This window comes from Podarcis muralis, chromosome 4, assembly GCF_964188315.1.
Source record: "Podarcis muralis chromosome 4, rPodMur119.hap1.1, whole genome shotgun sequence".
Lineage (NCBI taxonomy): Eukaryota > Metazoa > Chordata > Lepidosauria > Squamata > Lacertidae > Podarcis > Podarcis muralis.
In genome coordinates, this window is record NC_135658.1 from 4,436,999 (window position 1) to 4,457,767 (window position 20,769).

At 46.3% G+C, this 20,769-nt stretch overlaps 3 protein-coding genes across 7 annotated transcripts in view; 2 read left to right on the plus strand and 1 right to left on the minus strand.

Moving 5' to 3' along the window:
• Window positions 1-20,769, minus strand: part of LOC144327627 (uncharacterized) — a 365,071-nt gene that overhangs the window by 197,614 nt on the left and 146,688 nt on the right. The window lies entirely within an intron of this gene.
• The window catches only part of LOC144327628 (uncharacterized), a 119,973-nt gene that overhangs the window by 84,171 nt on the left and 15,033 nt on the right, over window positions 1-20,769 (plus strand). The window contains exon 1 of one of the 5 annotated variants that reach the window (XM_077928016.1): window positions 20,334-20,415. The exons of the other annotated variants lie outside the window; for them this stretch is intronic. The gene's annotated coding sequence lies outside the window, so the exon portion shown is untranslated. Of the gene's footprint in view, window positions 1-20,333; window positions 20,416-20,769 lie in introns of those variants that run through there. 5 annotated transcript variants of the gene reach the window in all.
• LOC144327418 (uncharacterized) lies at window positions 1,815-5,474 on the plus strand. The gene is made up of 2 exons (XM_077926757.1): window positions 1,815-1,842; window positions 2,078-5,474. The coding sequence occupies exons 1-2, from the start codon at window positions 1,815-1,817 to the stop codon at window positions 4,039-4,041; spliced, it is 1,992 nt and encodes a 663-aa protein (XP_077782883.1). The 3' UTR covers window positions 4,042-5,474.

Consider the following 20,769-nt stretch of genomic DNA (forward strand, 5'->3'; position numbering starts at 1 on the left):
CAGGAAAAAACCTGGAAAGGGCCATACCAAATGGAAATCCGTTGTGAAGAGGTCACTTTCCCCACTGCTGAACAATGCCACAGGTAGAGGAGATGGAATGCTAGAAGTGTTCTCCGGGGCAAGGGGAGCTGCTGGGAAATTGAACTACGGGCTCAAAATATTACTTTTTTTAAAAGTTGCTGCCATTATAGGCATTGCCATTCAAATGGTGTGCATGCATCCTGTGATTGATAGTGCTAGGCGGGACTTACCTGGCCCTCCACCAATATTTTATTCAAGTTGGCACCACTGGTTCGGGTGGTTTCCAAATTAAATAAAGACATAAATCACCTTGCTTTGCAGATGTCAATATCCTCATTTATTCTTTTTAAAATTTATTTGCCCTTCATCTGAAGATTTTACAACATACAGGATGAAAGCATGGCTTTCTCACAAACAAGTCAAGCCAGAGAAATCTCTCCTTTTCTCCTTTTCTTTTTTTGGATGGAGTTACAAACTTTGTTGATCAGAGAACTGCTGTGGAAATAGTGCACCTCGATTTCAGTAAGGCTTTTGACAGAGTCCTCTGTGAGATTTATGTGAGGAAGCTGGTAAAATGTGGGCTGAATGAGGTATATGTCTTAGGACATCAAACTGGGAAAGTGGATTTTAAACTGACTGAAGAGGTTTTATGCCCTTGGGAATTTGGTCTCTTAAATCTACCCCTTCGCCTTCCGTTTCTGTGCGCTGCTCTGGTTCGCCAGAAGCGGCTTAGTCATGCTGGCCACATGACCCGGAAGCTGTATGCCGGGTCCCTCGGCCAATAAAGCGAGATGAGTGCCGCAACCCCAGAGTCGTCCACGACTGGACCTAATGGTCAAGGGTCCCTTTACCTTTACCTATGCATTATAGCAGGGACGTCCAACTTCCAAGATGCTGAGATCTACTCCCAGTAATAAAAAACCTGCCAGTCATCTACCCATTGTCTTTGCCCAGAGTTGTTGAGCTTTTCTCAGGGAGCAATTAGTCCCTTGCATAGAGTCAAAGCTAATGCGGATAAAGGAAACCAAGCTCAACACTAGAAATACTAATTGCCCGAAGGAATAAAAGAACTCTGTAAGCCCAGAATTACAAGACCTGAAGAAGAGGCTAATGAGTATAAAGACTGAGATTTCTACCCAAAATATAAGGACAATAGAGCCTAGAGCACAATATTTAAAGACGTCCAACAACTCTTTATCCCATAGAAAGACATCAGTGCAACTCCCTGTTCCCTTTTCAAACGACACCGAATTAGATGAGGAATTTGGCGCCTCCGACATTTCTATGGCAACAACACCTAAAGAACTCTATGTTGCTGACAATCTGGAGATATCCAGCACCAACTCTACATCTGGACCTTTGCCTAATGTTCCAAAAACTTATCATAATGATCAGCCTTCTCTACTGTACTCCTGGCGAGACAGGATGGACAGATCTTCCGAATTCGAATCTGGCTCTTTGTTGGCCAGTGATCCACATTTTATAACACATACCTCATTAATACTTCCACAGCCACAGATAGAACCAACAATCCTCCAATTAACCCAGGAGGGAGAGGGGGACTGACAGTTAATGAAACACCATGGAACTGTCCCGTCCCCCCGCTTGGGGTGCAGTTGGTTGGGTTTTATCTTCTAGGGATACTTACCCTATCAGACCTCCACCTTTTTCCCATACCATTTTGACCCAGGAGTCCTGGCCCAAGGATGACTTGTTATTGAAGGGATGTTACCCATCTATTGGGGAGGCTAGTATGGGATCTGGGATTTCCACAATTGAAGGGCTAGGGAGGAATGGCGGTGGGGCTAGATATCTCTATCGGTGAAGGGTTTCGAGATGCAGTGATCCTTGAACCCCTTCCAATCTACGCCCCATCCCAAGGGATGAGGGTAGGGAGAGCAAGGATTACACACCTCCGTCATTGGTGCTGTGCAATGCCAGGTCCATAGGCAACAAAACCGCCACCATGCGTGACTTTTTTGTCTCGCAGGGGATTGACCTGGCTTGCGTGATGGAGACCTGGGTACGGGAAGGTGAAGTAGTCTCCCTACATGAGATAACACCCCCAGGTTTCTCTGTCCTCCACCAATCGTGGACTGTGGGTCGGGGGGAGGAGTAGCGTTGTTATTCCGGGAGGATTGCTCTTTCAGAGCTCTGCCATCACCGGCGATCTCCGGCATTGAATGTGTTGGTCTCGTGTGGGGCACCAAGGAGAGCTTGGCTGTCTGGCTGGTGCACCGACCACCCAGCACACCTACAGCCACCCTGTCAGACCTGCTGGAGGTGGTGGCGGGCTGGGCCTTGGAGTTCCCAAACCTACTGGTTTTGGGAGACTTCAACGTCCATGCCGATGCCGCTCCCTCCTCACAGGCTCTGGACATAGTGACTTCCATGGCAGCACTAGGGCTCTCCCAGTTTGTTTTCGGCCCCACTCATCAAGCAGGCCACACGCTGGATCTGATCTTTGGGGCTGCCATAGATGTGATCATGCTCCCCACTATGGAAGTGCCATGGTCTGATCGCTATGCTTTGAAAGCCAAGATTGACTTCCCGCTCCTCCCCAGCTCGGGTGGCAAACCTATTTGGGCTCGTCCACGAAAACTGATGGATCCTGATAGATTCCGACAAGCCTTGCAGAACCCTGCTACTCCTGGCGACTCATTAGATGACCTTGTTGAGGACTGGAATAACCGGCTCTTGGCAGCCATTGATGAGATCGCGCCTAAGCGCCCTCTGCAACCCCGTCGAAACCAGGCCCCTTGGTTTACTGAGGAGCTCCGGAAAATGAAGCGGGATCTCAGACGGCTAGAGCGAGTATGGCGACGGACTCGTGACAGAGCCTCAAGAACATCTTATAGGACACTTATGAAAGCCTATGAGACGGCTATGAAAGCTGCTAAGAAATCTTACTTTGCTGCTTCCATTGCATCTGCTACCTCTTGCCTGACACAACTTTTTAGAATAATTAGGTCAATAACATCCTTAGGAGGACAACCAAATTTAAGCACAAATTCGACCCACAGCTGTGAGGCATTCGCGAGCTTTTTTGCGGAGAAAGTCCTGTTGCTCCGCCGTGACCTCCCTGCCAATTTAGATACAGTGACTGAACTGGAGGCCCCTCGACTGACTTCAGGTCCAGTGTTGGACCATTTTGATCAGATACTCCCTACTGATGTGGATAGATTCCTCCAAGTTGGCAGGCCCACCACCTGCCTCCTTGATCCGTGCCCATCTTGGCTGATTAGGGACTGTCCAGATGTTGCGTGGACCCCCCTGGTTGAAATTATCAATTTGTCCCTTGACACGGGGACATTCCCAGGGGAACTGAAGGAAGCAGTGGTGTGTCCACTCTTAAAGAAAACTTCATTAGATCCCTTAGACCTATCCAATTGCCGCCCAGTTTCAAATCTTCCATACCTGGGTAAGGTAATTGAGAGAGCGGTTGCTGAACAGCTTGGTAGGTTTCTGGAGGAAACATCGGCATTAGATCCATTTCAGTCCGGTTTCCGTCCTGGTTTTGGGATGGAGATGGCTCTGGTTGCCCTAACAGATGATATCCGTAGACAACTGGATCAAGGCGGGTCAGGACTGCTGATCCTTTTAGATTTGTCAGCAGCCTTTGACATGGTCGATCATGATCTTCTGGACCACCGCCTCGCAGACGTGGGGATACAGGGCATAGCCCGTAACTGGTTGTGCTCTTTTATCTCTGGTCGGGGACAGAGGGTGGCACTAGGGAGGGAAATGTCGTCGCGCCACTCCTTGGTGTGTGGAGTGCCGCAGGACGCAATTCTCTCCCCGATGCTTTTTAACATCTTTATGCGCCCCCTTGCCCAGATTATCCGGAGCTTTGGGCTGGGCTGTCACGAATATGCTGATGACACTCAGCTCTATCTGCTGATGGATGGCCACATTGACTCGGCCCCGAACACACTGACCAGATGCTTGGAAGCTGGGGCTGGATGGTTCCGTGGGAGCCGATTGAAACTAAATCCTTCGAAGACAGAGGTCTATGGCTAGGTCGGGATGGCATGGGGATGAGGGACCAACTCCCTTCTCTTGCGGGGGCCCAATTAGTGCCATTGCCTTCTGTTAAGAGTTTGGGTGTAATCCTTGACGCCTCCCTTTCCATGGAGGCGCAAGTTACAGCAACAGCCAAGGCGACATTTTTCCACCTTCGCCGCATCAAGCAGTTGGTCCCTTACCTTTCCCGCCCCGACCTGGCCACAGTGATCCATGCGACGGTCATCTCCAGGCTTGACTACTGTAATTCGCTCTAGGCAGGGCTGCCCTTGAAGCTGTCCCAGAAACTCCAGTAGGTGCAGGATGCTGCAGCAAGGCTCCTCACGGGGTCTTTGCCATGGGAGCATATTTACCCAGTGCTTTTCAAGCTGCACTGGCTCCCGGTGTCAGGATTCTCAGCCACAGTCAGAGGTAACGCCTCACTCCAGGCATTCGGCTTGAGATCCTTGTTGACCTTCCCGTCTGCGTCTCCCGGCAGGATACAGGCAAGGTCACAAATCGGCGATCCCACTCAGCGTGAGAGGGACACTCCCTCCTCCCTGCTTCCCTCAGGGAGGGGAAAAGAGACAGACAGAAATCTATTTACATCTCTTTATTTCTGTCATTCCAGCAGTACAGAGAAACGTGTCTGCACTCTCCAGTCTCTCAACAGTAGAGAGTCAACTCCACCCCTGTACTTCCAGTACAGGTCAGATGACACTCTGAGCTAACATCCGGTGCTCAGTACACTGAATAGACTGCCGCTTTTTTCCAATAGTACAGTCCCACACATCAACATCCTGTTTTGCATTCCAGACACCTGCAGCTTGCTTTTGCATTGCTGCTTTTTCCTGACAGAGTACAGGGTCAGATTTAAGGTGCTGCTTTTGACCTTTAAAGCCCTTCACGGCCTAGGACCCTCGTACCTACGGGACCGCCTCTCCTGGTATGCCCCACGGAGAGCCTCAAGGTCCATAAATAACAACACCCTAGTGGTCCCAGGCCCTAAGGAAGTTAGATTGGCTTCAACCAGAGCCAGGGCCTTTTCAATTCTGGCTCCGGCCTGGTGGAACGCTCTGTCTCATGAGACCAGGGCCCTGCAGGATCTGATTTCTTTCCGCAGGGCCTGGAAGACAGAGTTGTTTCACCTGGCCTTTGGCTTGGAGCCAATTTGATTCCCTCCCTCTCTTTCTTTTTTCTTTTCCTTCTCCTCCTGCAATGAGGCTACATTTTAATATTTTAATGTTTCATTGTTTTAATGTTGTATTTTATTTTTGTTTTTAAGTTGTAATCATTCCTCTTGTTTTTATTATCGCTTGTAAGCCGCTCTGAGCCCGGCCTTGGCTGGGGAGGGCGGGGTATAAATAAAAAATTATTATTATTATTATAAACAACACATAAAGTGCAATAATATAGACGGAAGTCCCAATAAATCAGTTCATTCATAAAGACCAAGTGTCTGCTAGTTTCTGTTCCACATATGTTCATAAAGTCCAAATTGGAGCCTATTACAGTTCCATAGTATAGCAATGTTGCACATTCCTCCATTGTAGGAACCGCATTCCTGACGCAGATTTTCACAGGAAGTCCCTCAGATGATTCCCCGTTCAAAGAGGATACGTGAACGTAAGCCAGGAGGGTCCTTTTCTCCGGCAGACGGACAACCCCTTCCCCAACCACCTCCCCACGGGGTCCCTCCCCAGAACGGCCTCTGCTGTCCAGTGCTTGGACACCTGAAGGGCGTGGAGGCCGCTCAGGGCAGCTTCCTGGCAGCTCTGCATCACCTGGAGCAAGAGGTCTTGTTCTGGCTCCAGCAAAAGTCAGGCTGTCAGTTCCTCACAAGTGAGAGTCCTGGCAGCGGGGAGCAGGTCTGAGGGATCCTCTCCCTACTCTTGTTTCCTCCAATACTCACCATTGCGGGATGAAGAAAGCCTGTGGCACATCTTCAAGAAGAGAAAAACAAGTAATAAATGAAATAAGCGAAAACTGAGACAATAAGAATCCACTGATTGCCTCGCCTTGTCCTCCGTCAACTGCCACCAACTGCTCTCTCCTCCACTCGCCTCACTGCTAACCCAAAATGGTCGCCTGCAAGTCTGTGGCTCCCCCCCCCCGGTCCTTGTCACCATGGCAACCCCCTCCCACCTGGACCTGGGCCCACCTGGCTCCACCTATTGGAAGATGATCTATAATGAAATGAAAAAAATGTTTAAGATAACCTTTTTTAAAAGACCAGAAGCGTTTTTATTAGGTATTTTAGGGCAGGATTTACCAAAAGATAAGAAAAATCTATTCATGTATGCGACAACAGCGGCCAGAATTTTACTAGCTCAAAGATGGAAAGGCGATGAAATACCAGCAAAAGAACACTGGCCAGAAAAGTTGGTGGAATACGCTGAAATGGCGAAGCTGAGAGACTTAAAGATAAGGACAATACTGACTTTTTATAAGATTGGGAACCTTTTAAGATGTATGTAGAGAAACAGTGCATAGAAATGAACTCACTGGCAGGATTTGAGTAATACAATTACAGTGGACAAATACAAACAGAAAATTCAATTATGAGGTAAAAATGAGAAGGAAGAGACAAATGTTATAACCTTCATTTTAATGTATAAGGAATACAAAGTTATAAGCAAAAGAAACAGAGGTGTTCTAAACCAGGAAGGGAAGTTGGGGGAAGTCGCATGGGGGCGGGGTGTTAATTAAAATTGTAAAATGTAATTTGAATGTTTTATTACGTTAAAATTTCTTTAATTCAGTTATTAAAAGTGATTAAGGGCCCCACAAACGTCATGGGACACCAGAGCAGATTCCCTTGTTGCTTTCTTGAGTTAACCAGCAATGGGGGTTGCATTTCCTTATTTACAGGAGGGCTGTTGCTAATGCACATGACATGCTCTTCACACTTAGTTATCTATTAGGAGCACAGGCACAAATTAGTGTGTGTGTGTGTGTTTGTATTTGCAAACTACCCCAGTCTCTTGAGGTTTGAGATTCCAGGGGTCCCAGGCGCTTCTCCAGATTCAGTTTCCTTGGAACGAAGGTCAGCGGAGACTGTGGCGTCTTTATGACATCTAGCTTTATTTACTCACATGCACAACCGGAGTGTAGGACGGAGGGGCTCACAGCATCAACTCCCAAACAGATCTTGCTTCTCTATTAGTGGCAGCTTTGGCTCCGGCACAGAGCAAGCTGGTTTTGGGGTTTCCCACAACTCTCTCTGGGTCTTGCTTTCCTACCTAGAAGCCAGGTGAGATGGGAGGGGGGGAGGACAGCTCTTGCAAACCAGCTCCTTCATTGGGGATGCTGAGGAGGACACTCAAGTGGCCAGAGAAGGCCCTTGTCTTGCCAAGAAACTTGTCTGTGGGAATCGTGCATCCATAATGCTATGGAAAGGGTGAATGTCTTCTAGAATTCTCTGGTGTCACCAGAAGAGAAAGCCATTCTTTTCAGTCAGGTCTGTTCTCAACTGCAGAGGATGAGTAGCCTTGGGAGCCTCTTGGGGAGATGGAAGTGATGAAAGGACTGAATCCATGGGGGAAAGCTACTTGCTCTGAGATGGGGGGGCCTTCGGGCAAAGGCCAGCAGAGAAGGGATGCTGTTGGCTGCTGGTTTCTGTTGCTCCCCACTTTCCCAAAGGGCGTAACATTGGAGGTCCTGTGGGAGGAAAGAGCGTCTCGGAGTCAGGGGCCAGTCTGGGCCAAAGCGGCCCCCACTGCCCCCACCACGGAGTCCCTGGCACTCCTGGACCATGAGGGATGCCAGCTTTGGTCTTGGACCAAATTGGGGGTCAAACTGTCAGTATTTCATTCTCCCATTGCTCGTGTAACATGATATCCATGTTTACACCTTCTGTACTGTCTGTGTAAGAATGGAAGTCAGTTTGTAAATCACTTCCATCCTTTGTTCTCTTCTACTCTGACCGAGGAGGAGATGGCTGTGGAAGACTTTATCTCGGCATCACCTTCCCCTCCCCGGGCGCCTGCCTGCTGCTTCCTGGGCGGCTAAGCACCCTCCGTCTGAGGTGGTAACGTATTGGGGAGCACTGCTTGGGGGCAGGATTTGTTTCGGGCGGCCCGATTGGGTTAATTGTTTAACGGGCTGCGGGACTGTCCCCCTTTATTGTAAACTGGTTTAATTTGTATTAAGCGGTGCGTACGGGTGTTCTTCGGTTTTTGAGGGAATTCCCTCTCCCAGTTGCCTAGGTTACATGGAGTAAACCACGTGGTTCCTCGGCTACGGGGATTATCGGCGCCATCTTGGGAGAGGCTAATAGACTCCACCCCTAGCTTATCGGCTTCAATTTCTCATTGCGCTTTAATTATAAGAACATAAGGACAAGGGCGGAGTTTCAGCATACGGCATTTGATTTAATTAGGTTCTGGCAAGCGCAATTTTTTTGTTCAACTGCTGTCCCAGTGGGGGGGGGGGGGCTTGCTTGCCACACGGCTGCTCAGGGGGTTTGTTATAAGGGCTCTTTCTCTGTGGAGTTACAAAAGTGCTAGGAATTTAGTCGTGATCAGGAGGGATTTAATTGATTTTTTGTTGCTGAGGGTTAGGTTTTTCTGCGGTCAATTCCTTACTTTAATTGGTTCTTATGCAAAGGGTGTTAATTTAAGGCTAAGGTTTCCTACAGCCAAGTTGTGAATTTAACTGGTGTGACCCAGAATAAGTTAATTTAAATCAATTGAGTTAAAGTGCTAGGTGCCATGAATTCCAATTTAGCAATTACGGTTGGCTTCTAGGGCTTTTTGCGCGCCAAAGTTTGGGCAGTTGGTATTGGACTTGCCTTCCTAAAATAATTGGTTAGCTGCGTGGTTAACTCCGAACTCAACTTCATGCTTCAAGCCAAAAGACAACCCTTCCCCGTCCCCGGGCAAAACCCCTGGCCTTTCATTGGTAGAACCGCCACCACTCTGGTGGCGTTTACCTAATAATAATAAATTTCGTGACAGCAGTCATGAAATTAAAAGATGCCTGCTCCTTGGGAGAAAGGCGATGGCAAACCTAGACAGTGTCTTAAAAAGCAGAGACATCACCTTGCCAACAAAGGTCCGTATAGTTAAAGCCATGGTTTTCCCAGTAGGGATGTATGGAAGTGAGAGCTGGACCATAAAGAAGGCTGATCGCCGAAGAACTGATGCTTTTGAATTATGGTGCTGGAGGAGAGTCCCATGGACTGCAAGAAGATCAAACGCATCCATTCTTAAAGGAAATCAGCCCTGAGTGCTCACTGGAAGGACAGATCCTGAAGCTGAGGCTCCAATACTTTGGCCACCTCATGAGAAGAGAAGACCCCCTGGAAAAGACCCTGATGTTGGGAAAGATGGAGGGCACAAGAAGAAGGGGACGACAGAGGACGAGATGGTTGGACAGTGTTCTCGAAGCTACAAACATAGAATGATAGAGTTGGAAGAGACCACAAGGGCCATCGAGTCCAACCCCCTGCCAAACAGGAAACACCATCAGAGCACTCCTTACATATGGTTGTCCAGCCTCTGTTTAAAGACCTCCAAAGAAGGAGACTCCACCACACTCCTTGGCAACAAATTCCACTGTTTTTTTTTTTTTTAAGATTTTTTATTGCGTTTCTTTCCATAAATTCACAAAGTCAAGAACGTACAAAAGCCACAGACAAGAAACAAATTTTGAGAGTAAAGAAGATAATAACAGAAAAGAAAAAAAAAAGAAAAGAAAAAAAAATATGCTTGTCAGATCATCTTTCCATAATTTATCACTGTCAGTTGGACCTCCTCACATCTTCCAGGCCCTGTGTTCCCTGCAATACAGTATCAATGTCAGCAATTTGTTACCTTATTTCGCAACTTAATGTATCTTTCAATTATTATGTTTCCAAATTCCAAGAGTTGTAGTTCAATTCTAATTCCTTTCACAATAAACATAATATATTTGTTTCAAATTGTCTCCTCTTTTTTGTTATGACTTACTTTAACTTTTACCTACTCAAATTGCAGAAGCATACCATTTCCTAATCGTGCACAATCTTAACATTCAAACAACTTATAATGTTTTTGCAAATAGTCTTTAAATTTTTTCCAGTCCTCCTCTATTGTTTCCTCGCTCTGGTCTCGGATTCTGCCAGTCATTTCAGCTAGTTCCATATAGTCCATCATCTGCGTCTGCCAGTCCTCCAGTGTGGGTAAATCTTGTGTCTTCCAATGCTTTGCGATGAGGATTCTTGCTGCTGTAGTTGCATACATAAACAAAGTTCTATCCTTCTTTGACACCTTCCGGTCCACCATGCCCAGAAGGAAGGCCTCCGGTTTCTTAAGAAAGGTATATCTAAATACCTTTTTCAGTTCATTATAAATCATTTCCCAGAAGGCCTTCACTTTTGGACAGGTCCACCAGAGGTGAAAGAATGTCCCTTCTGCCTCTTTACATTTCCAACATTTATTATCAGACAGGTGGTATATCTTAGCTAGCTTGACTGGGGTCATGTACCACCGGTATACCATTTTCATAATATTCTCTTTCAAGGCACTGCATGCCGTAAACTTCATACCGGTGCTCCATAACCTTTCCCAGTCCTCAGCCATAATGTTGTGCCCAACATCCTGTGCCCATTTTATCATGGCAGATTTAACTGTCTCGTCCTGTGTGTTCCATTTAAGCAGCAAATTATACATTCTCGAAAGTACCTTAGTCTTTGGCTCTAACAGTTCCGTCTCTAGTTTCGATTTTTCCACCTGGAAACCAACTTTTTTATCCATTTTAAATACCTCTTGAATTTGAGCATAATGTAGCCAGTCTCGCACCTTACTTTTTAATTTGTCCTGGCTCTGCAGCTTCCAATTGTCTCCAGTTCTTTCAATTAATTCCCAATATTTTGGCCAATAGGCCTCCATATTGGGTCTTTTTCGAGCCTTGGCCTCCACCGGTGATAGCCACCTCGGGGTCTTACCTTCTAATAGGTCTTTGTATTTCATCCAGACGGCAAAATTTGCTTTTCTGACAATATGGTTTTTAAACAATTTATGAGCTTTCACCTTGTCGTACCACAAATATGCATGCCAACCAAAAGCATTGTCGAACCCTTCCAGATCTAGGACATCAGTGTTCTCCAGCAGAAACCAATCCTTCAGCCAGCAGAAGGCTGCAGCTTCATAATACAACCTCAAGTCCGGCAGGGCAAACCCCCCTCTGTCTTTCGAGTCAGTTAGTATTTTAAATTTTATTCGGGGCTTTTTGCCCTGCCAGACAAACCTAGATATATCCTTCTGCCATTTTCCAAAACATTCCACTCTGTCCACGATCTGTAGGGTTTGAAACAGAAATAACATTTTCGGCAAGACATTCATCTTTATAGCTGCGATTCGACCCGACAAGGTGAGTTTCAATCTTGACCAAATTTCTTTAAATAAATTCAAGTTCCTAGCAGACAAATACACCCCTAGGTATTTCACTTTTTTAACCACGCTTAATTCTGTTTCTTTCTGATACCCCTCTGTTTCTGTAGATGTCAAATTCTTAGCCAAAACCTTGGTTTTTTGCTTGTTCAGCTTAAATCCCGCCACCCGACCAAACTCAGAAATAAGTTCTAAAACTCTTTTTGTACTAGATTCTGGCTCCTGTAATGTTAAAACTAAGTCATCTGCAAAAGCTTTCAGTTTATATTGTTTCACTCCGACCTCTATTCCTTGTATCGACCGGTCCTCCCTAATCATGTTCAGCAACACCTCCAGGACTGAAATAAATAAAAGAGGGGATAGAGGGCACCCCTGTCGTGTCCCTTTTTCAATTTTAAATTCCTCCGTCACCACATTGTTCACTATCAGTTTTGCTTTTTGCTCTGAATAAATTGCTTCTATTCCATTTTCAAACCCCCGCCCCACTCCCATCCCTGCCAAGTTTTTCTTCATAAACATCCAAGAAATGTTGTCAAATGCTTTCTCCGCATCAATAAAGATTAACACCGCCCTTGTGTTCCTCTTAGTCTGCAAGAGCTCCAAAATATCAATAATATTCCTGGTGTTATCAAACATATGTCTGCCAGGGAGAAAGCCTGCTTGGTCCTTATGAATTACTTCATTTAGTACCTTTTTAAGTCTACTTGCCAGAATGTCTGCAAATATTTTGTAATCCACATTCAGAAGTGAGATGGGGCGGTAGTTCTTAAGCTGGGTCTTTTCAGATTCTGACTTAGGTATCAATGTGATGAATGCTTCTTTCCACGTTTCCGGTGCCCTCTTCCCCTCCATAATCTGGTTACATACCTCCATCAAAGGTTGTATCAAGTAGTCCTTCAAAGTCTTATAGTATTTGGAGGTAAGCCCATCCGGGCCTGGAGATTTGCCAAGTTGCATATTCTGGATGGCACCTTCAATTTCCTGCTGGGTTATTTTACAGTTCAAGATTGATCTTTTATCTTGACTTATTTTTGATAATCCATTTGTCTTTAAAAATTGGTCTATCTCAAACTCTTTCTGCGGCCCCTGTGCATAAAGTTCTTTAAAATATCTGTGGAAACACTTCCTAATTTCTTCTGGTTTCTGAACCATTCTTCCTTCGACCTCTAGATTTGTAACCGTATTTAACTTTTGTCTTTTTTTCAGCTGCCATGCTAGCAGCTTTCCACATTTATTTGCTGATTCAAACGATCTCTGCTTCATTTGTTTAATTTTCCATTCAATCTCTTGATTAATCAATTTCGAATATTGTGCTTGATGGAATTTGATTTCTCTCAGCACCTCCTTTGACTTTGGTTTAGTTCTCAATTTTTTCTCTCCTTCGCTTATTTTCTCCAAGATTTTCTCCTTTTTTCCATTCCAGAATTTTTTCTTGATTGAGTTCTGTTGTATCAGAAACCCTCTCATAACAGCTTTACTAGCGTCCCAGATTGTTCTTTTCTCCACCGTGGTATTCAAGTTTATTTCAAAATAGTCCTTTAATGTTTTTTGGGCCTTCTTCACAATCTCTTGATCTCTTAACAAGGTGTCATTCATTCTCCATCTAAAGGATCCGGTTGGAGTAAGTCTCAATTCCATTTTCAGAGCATTATGGTCGGAGCAGGTTTTTGGGCAGATTTCCACTTTTCTTGTTTTAGGTGCCAGCCCTCTAGATGTCCATATTTGGTCGATTCGTGTCCATGACAGGTGGGCCTCAGAAAAGAAAGTTCCTTCTTTACCTAAGGGGTTCTTTGTCCTCCATATGTCAATCAAATCCATATTGTCAGTCATTTCAAAAAAAGTTTTAGGGAGTCTGCCGTCTGTTGTTAAGTTTTGATTTTGTGATTTGTCCATATTTGTTGACACCACCCCATTCATGTCTCCCATCACAATGATGTTGGCATAATCCATATAGTCCAGCATGATCTCATGCAGCTTCTTGTAGAATTCTGATTTTCCATCATTTGGTGCGTAAATTCCTAATATCAAAATTTTCTCTCCTTGTGTTTGGATTTCAATTGCCAAAATTCTTCCTTGGTCATCCTTGAATAGAAATTTTGGTGACAGGTTCTCCTTTGCATAGATTACCACTCCTCTTTTCTTGACCTTGTCCGATGAAATAAATTCTTGGCCTAGTCTTTTGTTAATTAACACTTTCCTATGGAGCCTGGTCACGTGTGTTTCTTGTAGACAAATTACATCCAATTGTTCTTTCTTTAAAATATGAAATATCCTCTTTCTTTTTTCCGGAGAGTTTCCGCCATTTATGTTCCAACTAAGTAGCTGCAGAGACATCCTGTTCTATTTTGTTGTTCTTAAAGTGGGGTGTCTTCCTTTTCCTCAGATCCCAAGGGTGTAGGTGTTGGCCCACCTCCCGGCGGTGCAGGTGTAGGTGACGGTAGTGGCCAAGCTGCTCCTTTTTGGAGATCTTCCCCGTGGTCGTGCAGGAACTTTTGCTGGTCTTCAGTTGTTCTGATTTTAACCTTCTTTCCTTTATACGTAAAAGATAGTCCTTGTGGGAACTCCCACCTATAAGGGATTGCGTTGTATCTCAGCAGTTTTGCTAACTCCGTATAGGTGGCTCTAAGGTCCAATAGCTGTTTCGGGATATCTCGGTAAATTTCCACCCTTTTATCTTGTATTTCAATTCCTTTCTTAAAATGAAGGCCTAAAATCTTGTCTCTCTCTTCCCTTGATCTCAAGATTATCAAGCAGTCTCTGGATCTGTCCTTCCTTACCAATCTTCCCAATCTGAATGCCGAAACAATTTTAAAGTCTGTATCTTCCTTTATACCCCAGAACTTGGAAAATTCTTGTGTCAGATATCCAATCAAGTCTCCTTGCTCCAGTTCTGGTATGGCTCTTAATCTGAGGTTGTTCTGCCGATCTTTCAATTCCACCATCGACAGGTAGGCTTGTTGTTCGCCTACCTGTTTATGCAAAGGCTTGACTTCTCCTTTGATCTCCTCAACCTCCTTCTGTAATAATCCTACTTTTTGAATGGCTTCTCCAGCTAATTCACGGTTTTGAGCCGTTGCTCCTTGCAAATTTTCTATTGCTTGTGTATGCTGGGAAACCTGTTCAGTCAGTTTTTGAATCGAGGATGTTGCTTGATCAATTTTCAATGACTGATTGTCCACCTTTTGATTTAACGTTGATAATTGCTCCAATATTTGTTTCAACACTGCCTCAGAGCCACCTAGTGCCATATCTTCTTCCCCCTTCTGTGCCACCAGCACAGTTGGAACTGATGATCGACGTCCTTGGGTCAAAGTTGTTTGTACAAGTTGTGCAGGTTTTTTTTTCCTTTTCTTTTTCCTTAGCCTCCTTGGCTTCTTTCGCTTTGGATGCTCTTGTCTTCCCTGCACCACTCATTACACATCTGTCAGTGCTCAAGGTCAAGTTATTTGTTATTCCATGGGAAAGACAGATCCAGTTGTAAACAATCAGCAGAGAGAAAGTCAAAACAGAAATCAGTTCCCAGGCCTTTATAATCCCACAGCCCTCTAGGGGGAGTTCCACCAAGCTTCAGGAACAAAGAAGGAAGTTTCCGCCATTAAATTCCCAATTTAGCTCAGTTCAAAGAGTACAGTAGTCCCCGCACAACCAAAAAGTTCTCCAGAGCACTTTTTTTTTAAAGTCAAACAAAGTTTCATAGAAGGTGCCTGCAACAGTATCAAGTCCAATTTATTTCTGCTCAAAAGTATCAGCTAAATTCCATTAAGTTTCAGTAACTGTATCCGCAGTTTGACAGTCCTCTCCTGGCTGGCAGCCCGACAATCTAGCTTGTCAACAAGAGGATAGTTCCAATTTAAAGTCCCTTTCAACTTAGTAAGTCATTTGCTTGTTTCCCCCTTTAAAAATCTGTTCGCTGAAATGCACGATAGTCCCAACTTTTGACAGTTCCTTTTAAAGCGCTTCCCGCTTCTCGCAGTCTTTGCTTTGATCTTGTAAACAGAATCGGAAGACTGACTTCCTGTTTCTAGTCTTTCCGTTTTCGGCCGAATTTCAGAAAATTTAGTCCCGAATTTTAAAGCCCCTTACTCACGGGTATGTTGTTTATAGCCTGATGTTCCAAGAAGAAAGGTCAGCGCTCATCGGCAGCAGCTGCGCGGCTTCGCTCTCGCGGAAAGAGCGATGAACTCACAGCGCCGCTCCCCCTTCTACACTCCGGAGCCCCTTACGGGGTCCCTTCTGCGTTTCTGGGGGGGCTTCTGGCGCCCGCCGAGTCCCACGGCCACGGGCTCACTCTACCCGTGGTTTTTCTTGATGGGTCAACGCTATGCCGCAGCGTACGACCCTTTTCCGCGGAGCCCCTCTTCAGAGACAGAAGAGGACCGCCATTGCCGTTTCGCGCCGCCTCCTGTTGAACAGCTCTTACTGTCAGGAAGTTCTTCCTAATGTTTAGGTGGAATCTTCTTTCTTGTAGTTTGGATCCATTGCTCCATGTCCGCTTCTCTGGAGCAGCAGAAAACAACCTTTCTCCCTCCTCTATGTGACACCCTTTTATATATTTGAACATGGCTATCATATCACCCCTTAACCTCCTCTTCTCCAGGTTAAACATGCTCAGCTCTCTTAGCCGTTCCTCATAAGGCATCGTTTCCAGGCCTTTGACCATTTTGGTTGCCCTCCTCTGGACACGTTCCAGTTTGTCAGTGTCCTTCTTGAACTGTGGTGCCCAGAACTGGACACAGTACTCCAGGTGAGGTCTGACCAGAGCAGAATACAGTGGCACTATTACTTCCCTTGATCTAGATGCTATACTCCTATTGATGCAGCCCAGAATTGCATTGGCTTTTTTAGCTGCTGCGTCACACTGTTGGCTCATGTCAAGTTTGTGGTCAACCAAGACTCCTAGATCTCCATGAGTCTGACCAAACTGCGGGAGGCAGTGGAAGACAGGAGTGCCTGGCGTGCTCTGGTCCATGGAGTCACGAAGAGTCGGACACGACTAAACGACTAAACAACAACAACAACAACAACAACAACTAATAATAATAATAATAATAATAATAATAATAATTTATTTGCACCCCGCCCATCTGGCTGGGTTTCCCCAGCCACTCTAAGCGGCTTCCACAGCAACCAAAAATACACAAAAATGTCACACATTAAAAACTTCCCTGAACAGGGCTGCCTTAAGATGTCTTCTGAATGTCAGGTAGTTGTTTATCGCTTTGACATCTGATGAGAGGGCGTTCCACAGGGTGGGCGCCACCACCAAGAAGGCCCTCTGCCTGGTTCCCTGTAGCTTTGCTTCTCGCAATGAGGGAACTGCCTAAAGGCTCTTGGAGCTGGACCTCAGTGTCCGGGCAGAACAATGGGGGTGGAGACGCTCTTTTGGGTATGCTGGGCCAAGGCCGTTTAGGGCTTTAAAGGTCAACAGCAACACTTTGAATTGTGCTCGGAAACGTACTGGGAGCCAATGTAGGACTTTCAAGACCGGTGTTATACCTCAGCACGGCATGGGGACTGACTGAGAGGGTGGCGAGATGCTTTCAGCCTCGAACACTTGGTGAGTTTGGAAATGGTCGTGCAGGCCAGATTCATGACCCTGGAGGGCTGGATTCGGCCCACGGGACATAGTTTGAGGACCCCTGGTCTACACTGACTGGCAGCAGCTCCCCAGAGTTTCAGGCAGGAATTTTGTCCAGCCCTGGCAGGAGATGTCAGGGGCTGACCCTGGGACATTCTGCATGCCAAGCAGATGCTCTAGGGCTCCCCACATTTCCCTGCACTTTCAACGTTATGCTATTAGCAACTGTGAAGATTCCACCTGCTTCTTTCGAAAGGAGAACACTCACCTGATCAATAATAACAATAATAATAATAATAATAATTTATACCCCACCCATCTGGCTGGGTTCCCCAGCCACTCTGGGCGGCTTCCAACAAAATATTAAAATACAATAGTCCATCAAATATTAAAAGCTTCCCTAAACATAATAACAACAACCATCCATTTTCAGTCCATTGAATTAGCAATTGAGCATTTCTGGAAAGGCAAATGGCATACTTTTGTTGCGTGCATAACCGTGCATAAGAAAGTATTACTCATTTATGATGAGAATAGGATTTATTTCTTTTGAACCTCGCATGGTTCCTCCTTGGCAGCCAGTGCAATGGTTTCAGCAGGGCTAGAACTCAGGACCCGCTGCCTTGAGGGACATCTAAGAGCAGTTGGGCAGGGGAAAGATCTCCCTTGGGAGGCGGTGGACTCTCCTTCCTTGGGGAGAGACCGGGTTGCCATAAAGAGATGAGGAAGCGCCTATCCTAGAGGGGCACCGGAGAGACCCGGGTTGAGACATCGAGATCAGGAAGCGCCTCTCATAGAGCGGCCCAGCAAAAACCCGGAAGATTAGTCACAGGCTGCAGGAGCGCAAATGGAGACGTGCAGTTTTTAGGACGTGCACAAGTTTTGTTTCCCGCTTATATTAGCCAAGAGTGGGAAGGGGGCCGCTGCCTCCGAGAAAGACCTGCAGCGCTTTTTACTGAGAGGAATGCAGGTGCATGCCCAGAATGAAACATGTCCAGCAAGAAAGAGCAACTCTGTACAGTATACACTTAAGAATGCAGGATTGCTTGGTTTGAGTACACACCTCGTGTTTGAATAATAATAATAATAATAATAATAATAATAATAATAATAATAATAATAATTTATTTATACCCCGCCCATCTGGCTAAGTTTCCCCAGCCACTCTGGGCGGCTTCCAATCAAGTGTTAAAAAGCACATCAGCCTGAGAGCTTGCAGGGCAGCGGCTGTAGAAGGAGCAAAAAGGGTTTTCTCGTGTGTGTGTTTCTTTGTGGCTGATTAGCTGCTCTCCCTGTGCAAAGGTCAGAGGGGGCAGGTGATGGAGGACCGCTGTAGCCACCCCCAACGACACGTTCTCAAGATGGAGGGTGAGGGAACAGCTGCAGTCGCCTGCGGTTCCTGCGTGATGTTTGCCATCTTGCCAAAGGTTGCAGGCAGCTTTACCTGCAGCAATTGCATGTTGATTGCCCTCTTAAAAGACAAAGTCCAGCAACTGGAGGAACATGTAGCTACGCTCCAAAGAATTCAAGAGCTGGAGCTCTTCTTAGAAGCAACAGAGCACACCGTCTCCACCAAGGAGGAGACAGGGGACTCCCCTGAGGAGGAGGCTAGTTCACCAACACAGGAGCCAGATATATGGAGAAACGTGACTCAAAGAAGTAGGAGGCCCAGGGTTCGCTCTGAACGATGTGGCCCAGGGAGATAGGGGAAAATAGTGGAAGTGAATAGCTGGCTTCGCAAATGGTGTAAACAGGAACGGTTTGGATTCTTAGATCACGGACTGCAGTTTCTTGAAGATGGACTTCTGGCAAGCGATAGGCTGCACCTCACAACGGTTGGGAGGAATGTTTTTGCCAAAAATCTCAGAAACCTCATCAGGAGGGCTTTAAACTGACTAATGTGGGGGAGGGAGACAGTGCTCCTGAAGGTAGGAGTCTATCAATTGATGAAGATGATCATCCAAATGTCATAGACCAAATGGAGCAAACAGCACGCAGACCTAGTGGTGGGAGGAAAAAATCCTTAAATAAGAGACACGGGGGAATGATTAATGGACTTCAATGTCTGTACACTAATGCGCAAAGCATGGGAAATAAACAAGATGAGCTTGAGCTCTTGGTGCAGCAAACTAAATATGACATAATAGGCATCACTGAAACCTGGTGGGATAAGTCCCATAATTGGAATGTAATAATGGAGGGATACAATCTATTTCAGAGAAACAGACCAGACAAGAAAGGAGAAGCCTGGAGAAGAGGAGGTTAAGGGGCGAAATGATAGCCATGTTCAAATATATAAAAGGATGTCACATAGAGGAGGGAGAAAGGTTGTTTTCTGCTGCTCCAGAGAAGCGGACACGGAGCAATGGATCCAAACTACAAGAAAGAATATTCCACCTAAACATTAGGAAGAACTTCCTGACAGTAAGAGCTGTTGGACAGTGGAATTTGCTGCCAAGGAGTGTGGTGGAGTCTCCTTCTTTGGAGGTCTTTAAGCAGAGGCTTGACAACCATATGTCAGGAGTGCTCTGATGGTGTTTCCTGCTTGGCAGGGGGTTGGACTCGATGGCCCTTGTGGTCTCTTCCAACTCTATCATTCTATGGTTCTATGATTCTATCCTTGGAGGTTTCTAAGCAGAGATCGGATGACCATCTGCCATGGATGCTTTAGCTGAGATTCCTGCATAGCTAGGGGTAGTAGTAGTAGTAGTAGTAATAATAATAATAATAATAATAATAATAATAATAATAATAATAATAATAATATATTATTTATACCCTGCCCATCAGGGCTGCCTGTTTAGGGAACTAGACCCGGCCCAATCAGCACCCGCTGCCTTGAGGGTCATCATTTACTCTTTTAATTTATTACTCATTACTCATTTTGGCAGGGGAAAGGTCTCCCTTGGGAGGTGGGGGACTCTCCTTCCTTGGAGGTTTCTAAGCAGAGATCAGCCATCTGCCATGGATGCTTTAGCTGAGATTCCTGCCTTGCTGGGGGTTGGACTAGATGACCCTGGGATCCCCTCCTATCTCTCCACTCCTGAATTCTAGGAGGAGCTTCCTTGCCTCCTGCAAAGCCCTTTCCCCTGCAAGCTCTTCCTCTGGTTTCTGGCCAAGGGAGGGAGATGCTCAGAGTCCGGCCAAGAGCCTCACCCCCAAAAGGATATCTGGGCATTGGCGGAGCGAGGGGGGCAGCTGCCCTCCCCCGATATCCATAACAAATAATAAGAATCTGAGAGAGGGCTGAGCTGGAGGGACTCGGCTTGGCAAGGGTTAAAGGGAAGTGAGCTGCCTTCCTAGAGAGGACAGGAAGCAAGGGGGGCCAGGTCCTCCAGAGCCAAGGCCCCTCCCTCCCCAGTCCTTTCCTGCAATAAAGGGGGGGGTGTTGCTTTGTGTCTCTCCTGCAAGGGCCCAATCGCAGCCCCCTCCTGGGATCTGGTGAGTCTCCTCTCTCTCCCCCCAGAGGGTGCAGTGGGGAGACCGGGGGGGGGGGCAGGGCTGCAGCAGGGGAGGGTGCCTGGGGGGCCTGATCTGCTCATGTGGGGGGGGGACCCCATGTCAGGGAGGAGAGGGTCCTGCCAGGGAGGGGCCAGGTCTGCCACGCTCTCCTTCCTGCAGATCAGAGGATCCCAAACTCATTTGACCCTCCGCTCCCCCCCCCCTTTCAGAAATGATCTCCCTTCTTTAAACAAAGGAGTCCCTGGGACTTTAACTCTGTGTGACATCACTCAGCCTCATTGCACAACCGAGGAAACGTGCAAATGGTTTTGCAAAGCTGGAGGAGGAGGTGAA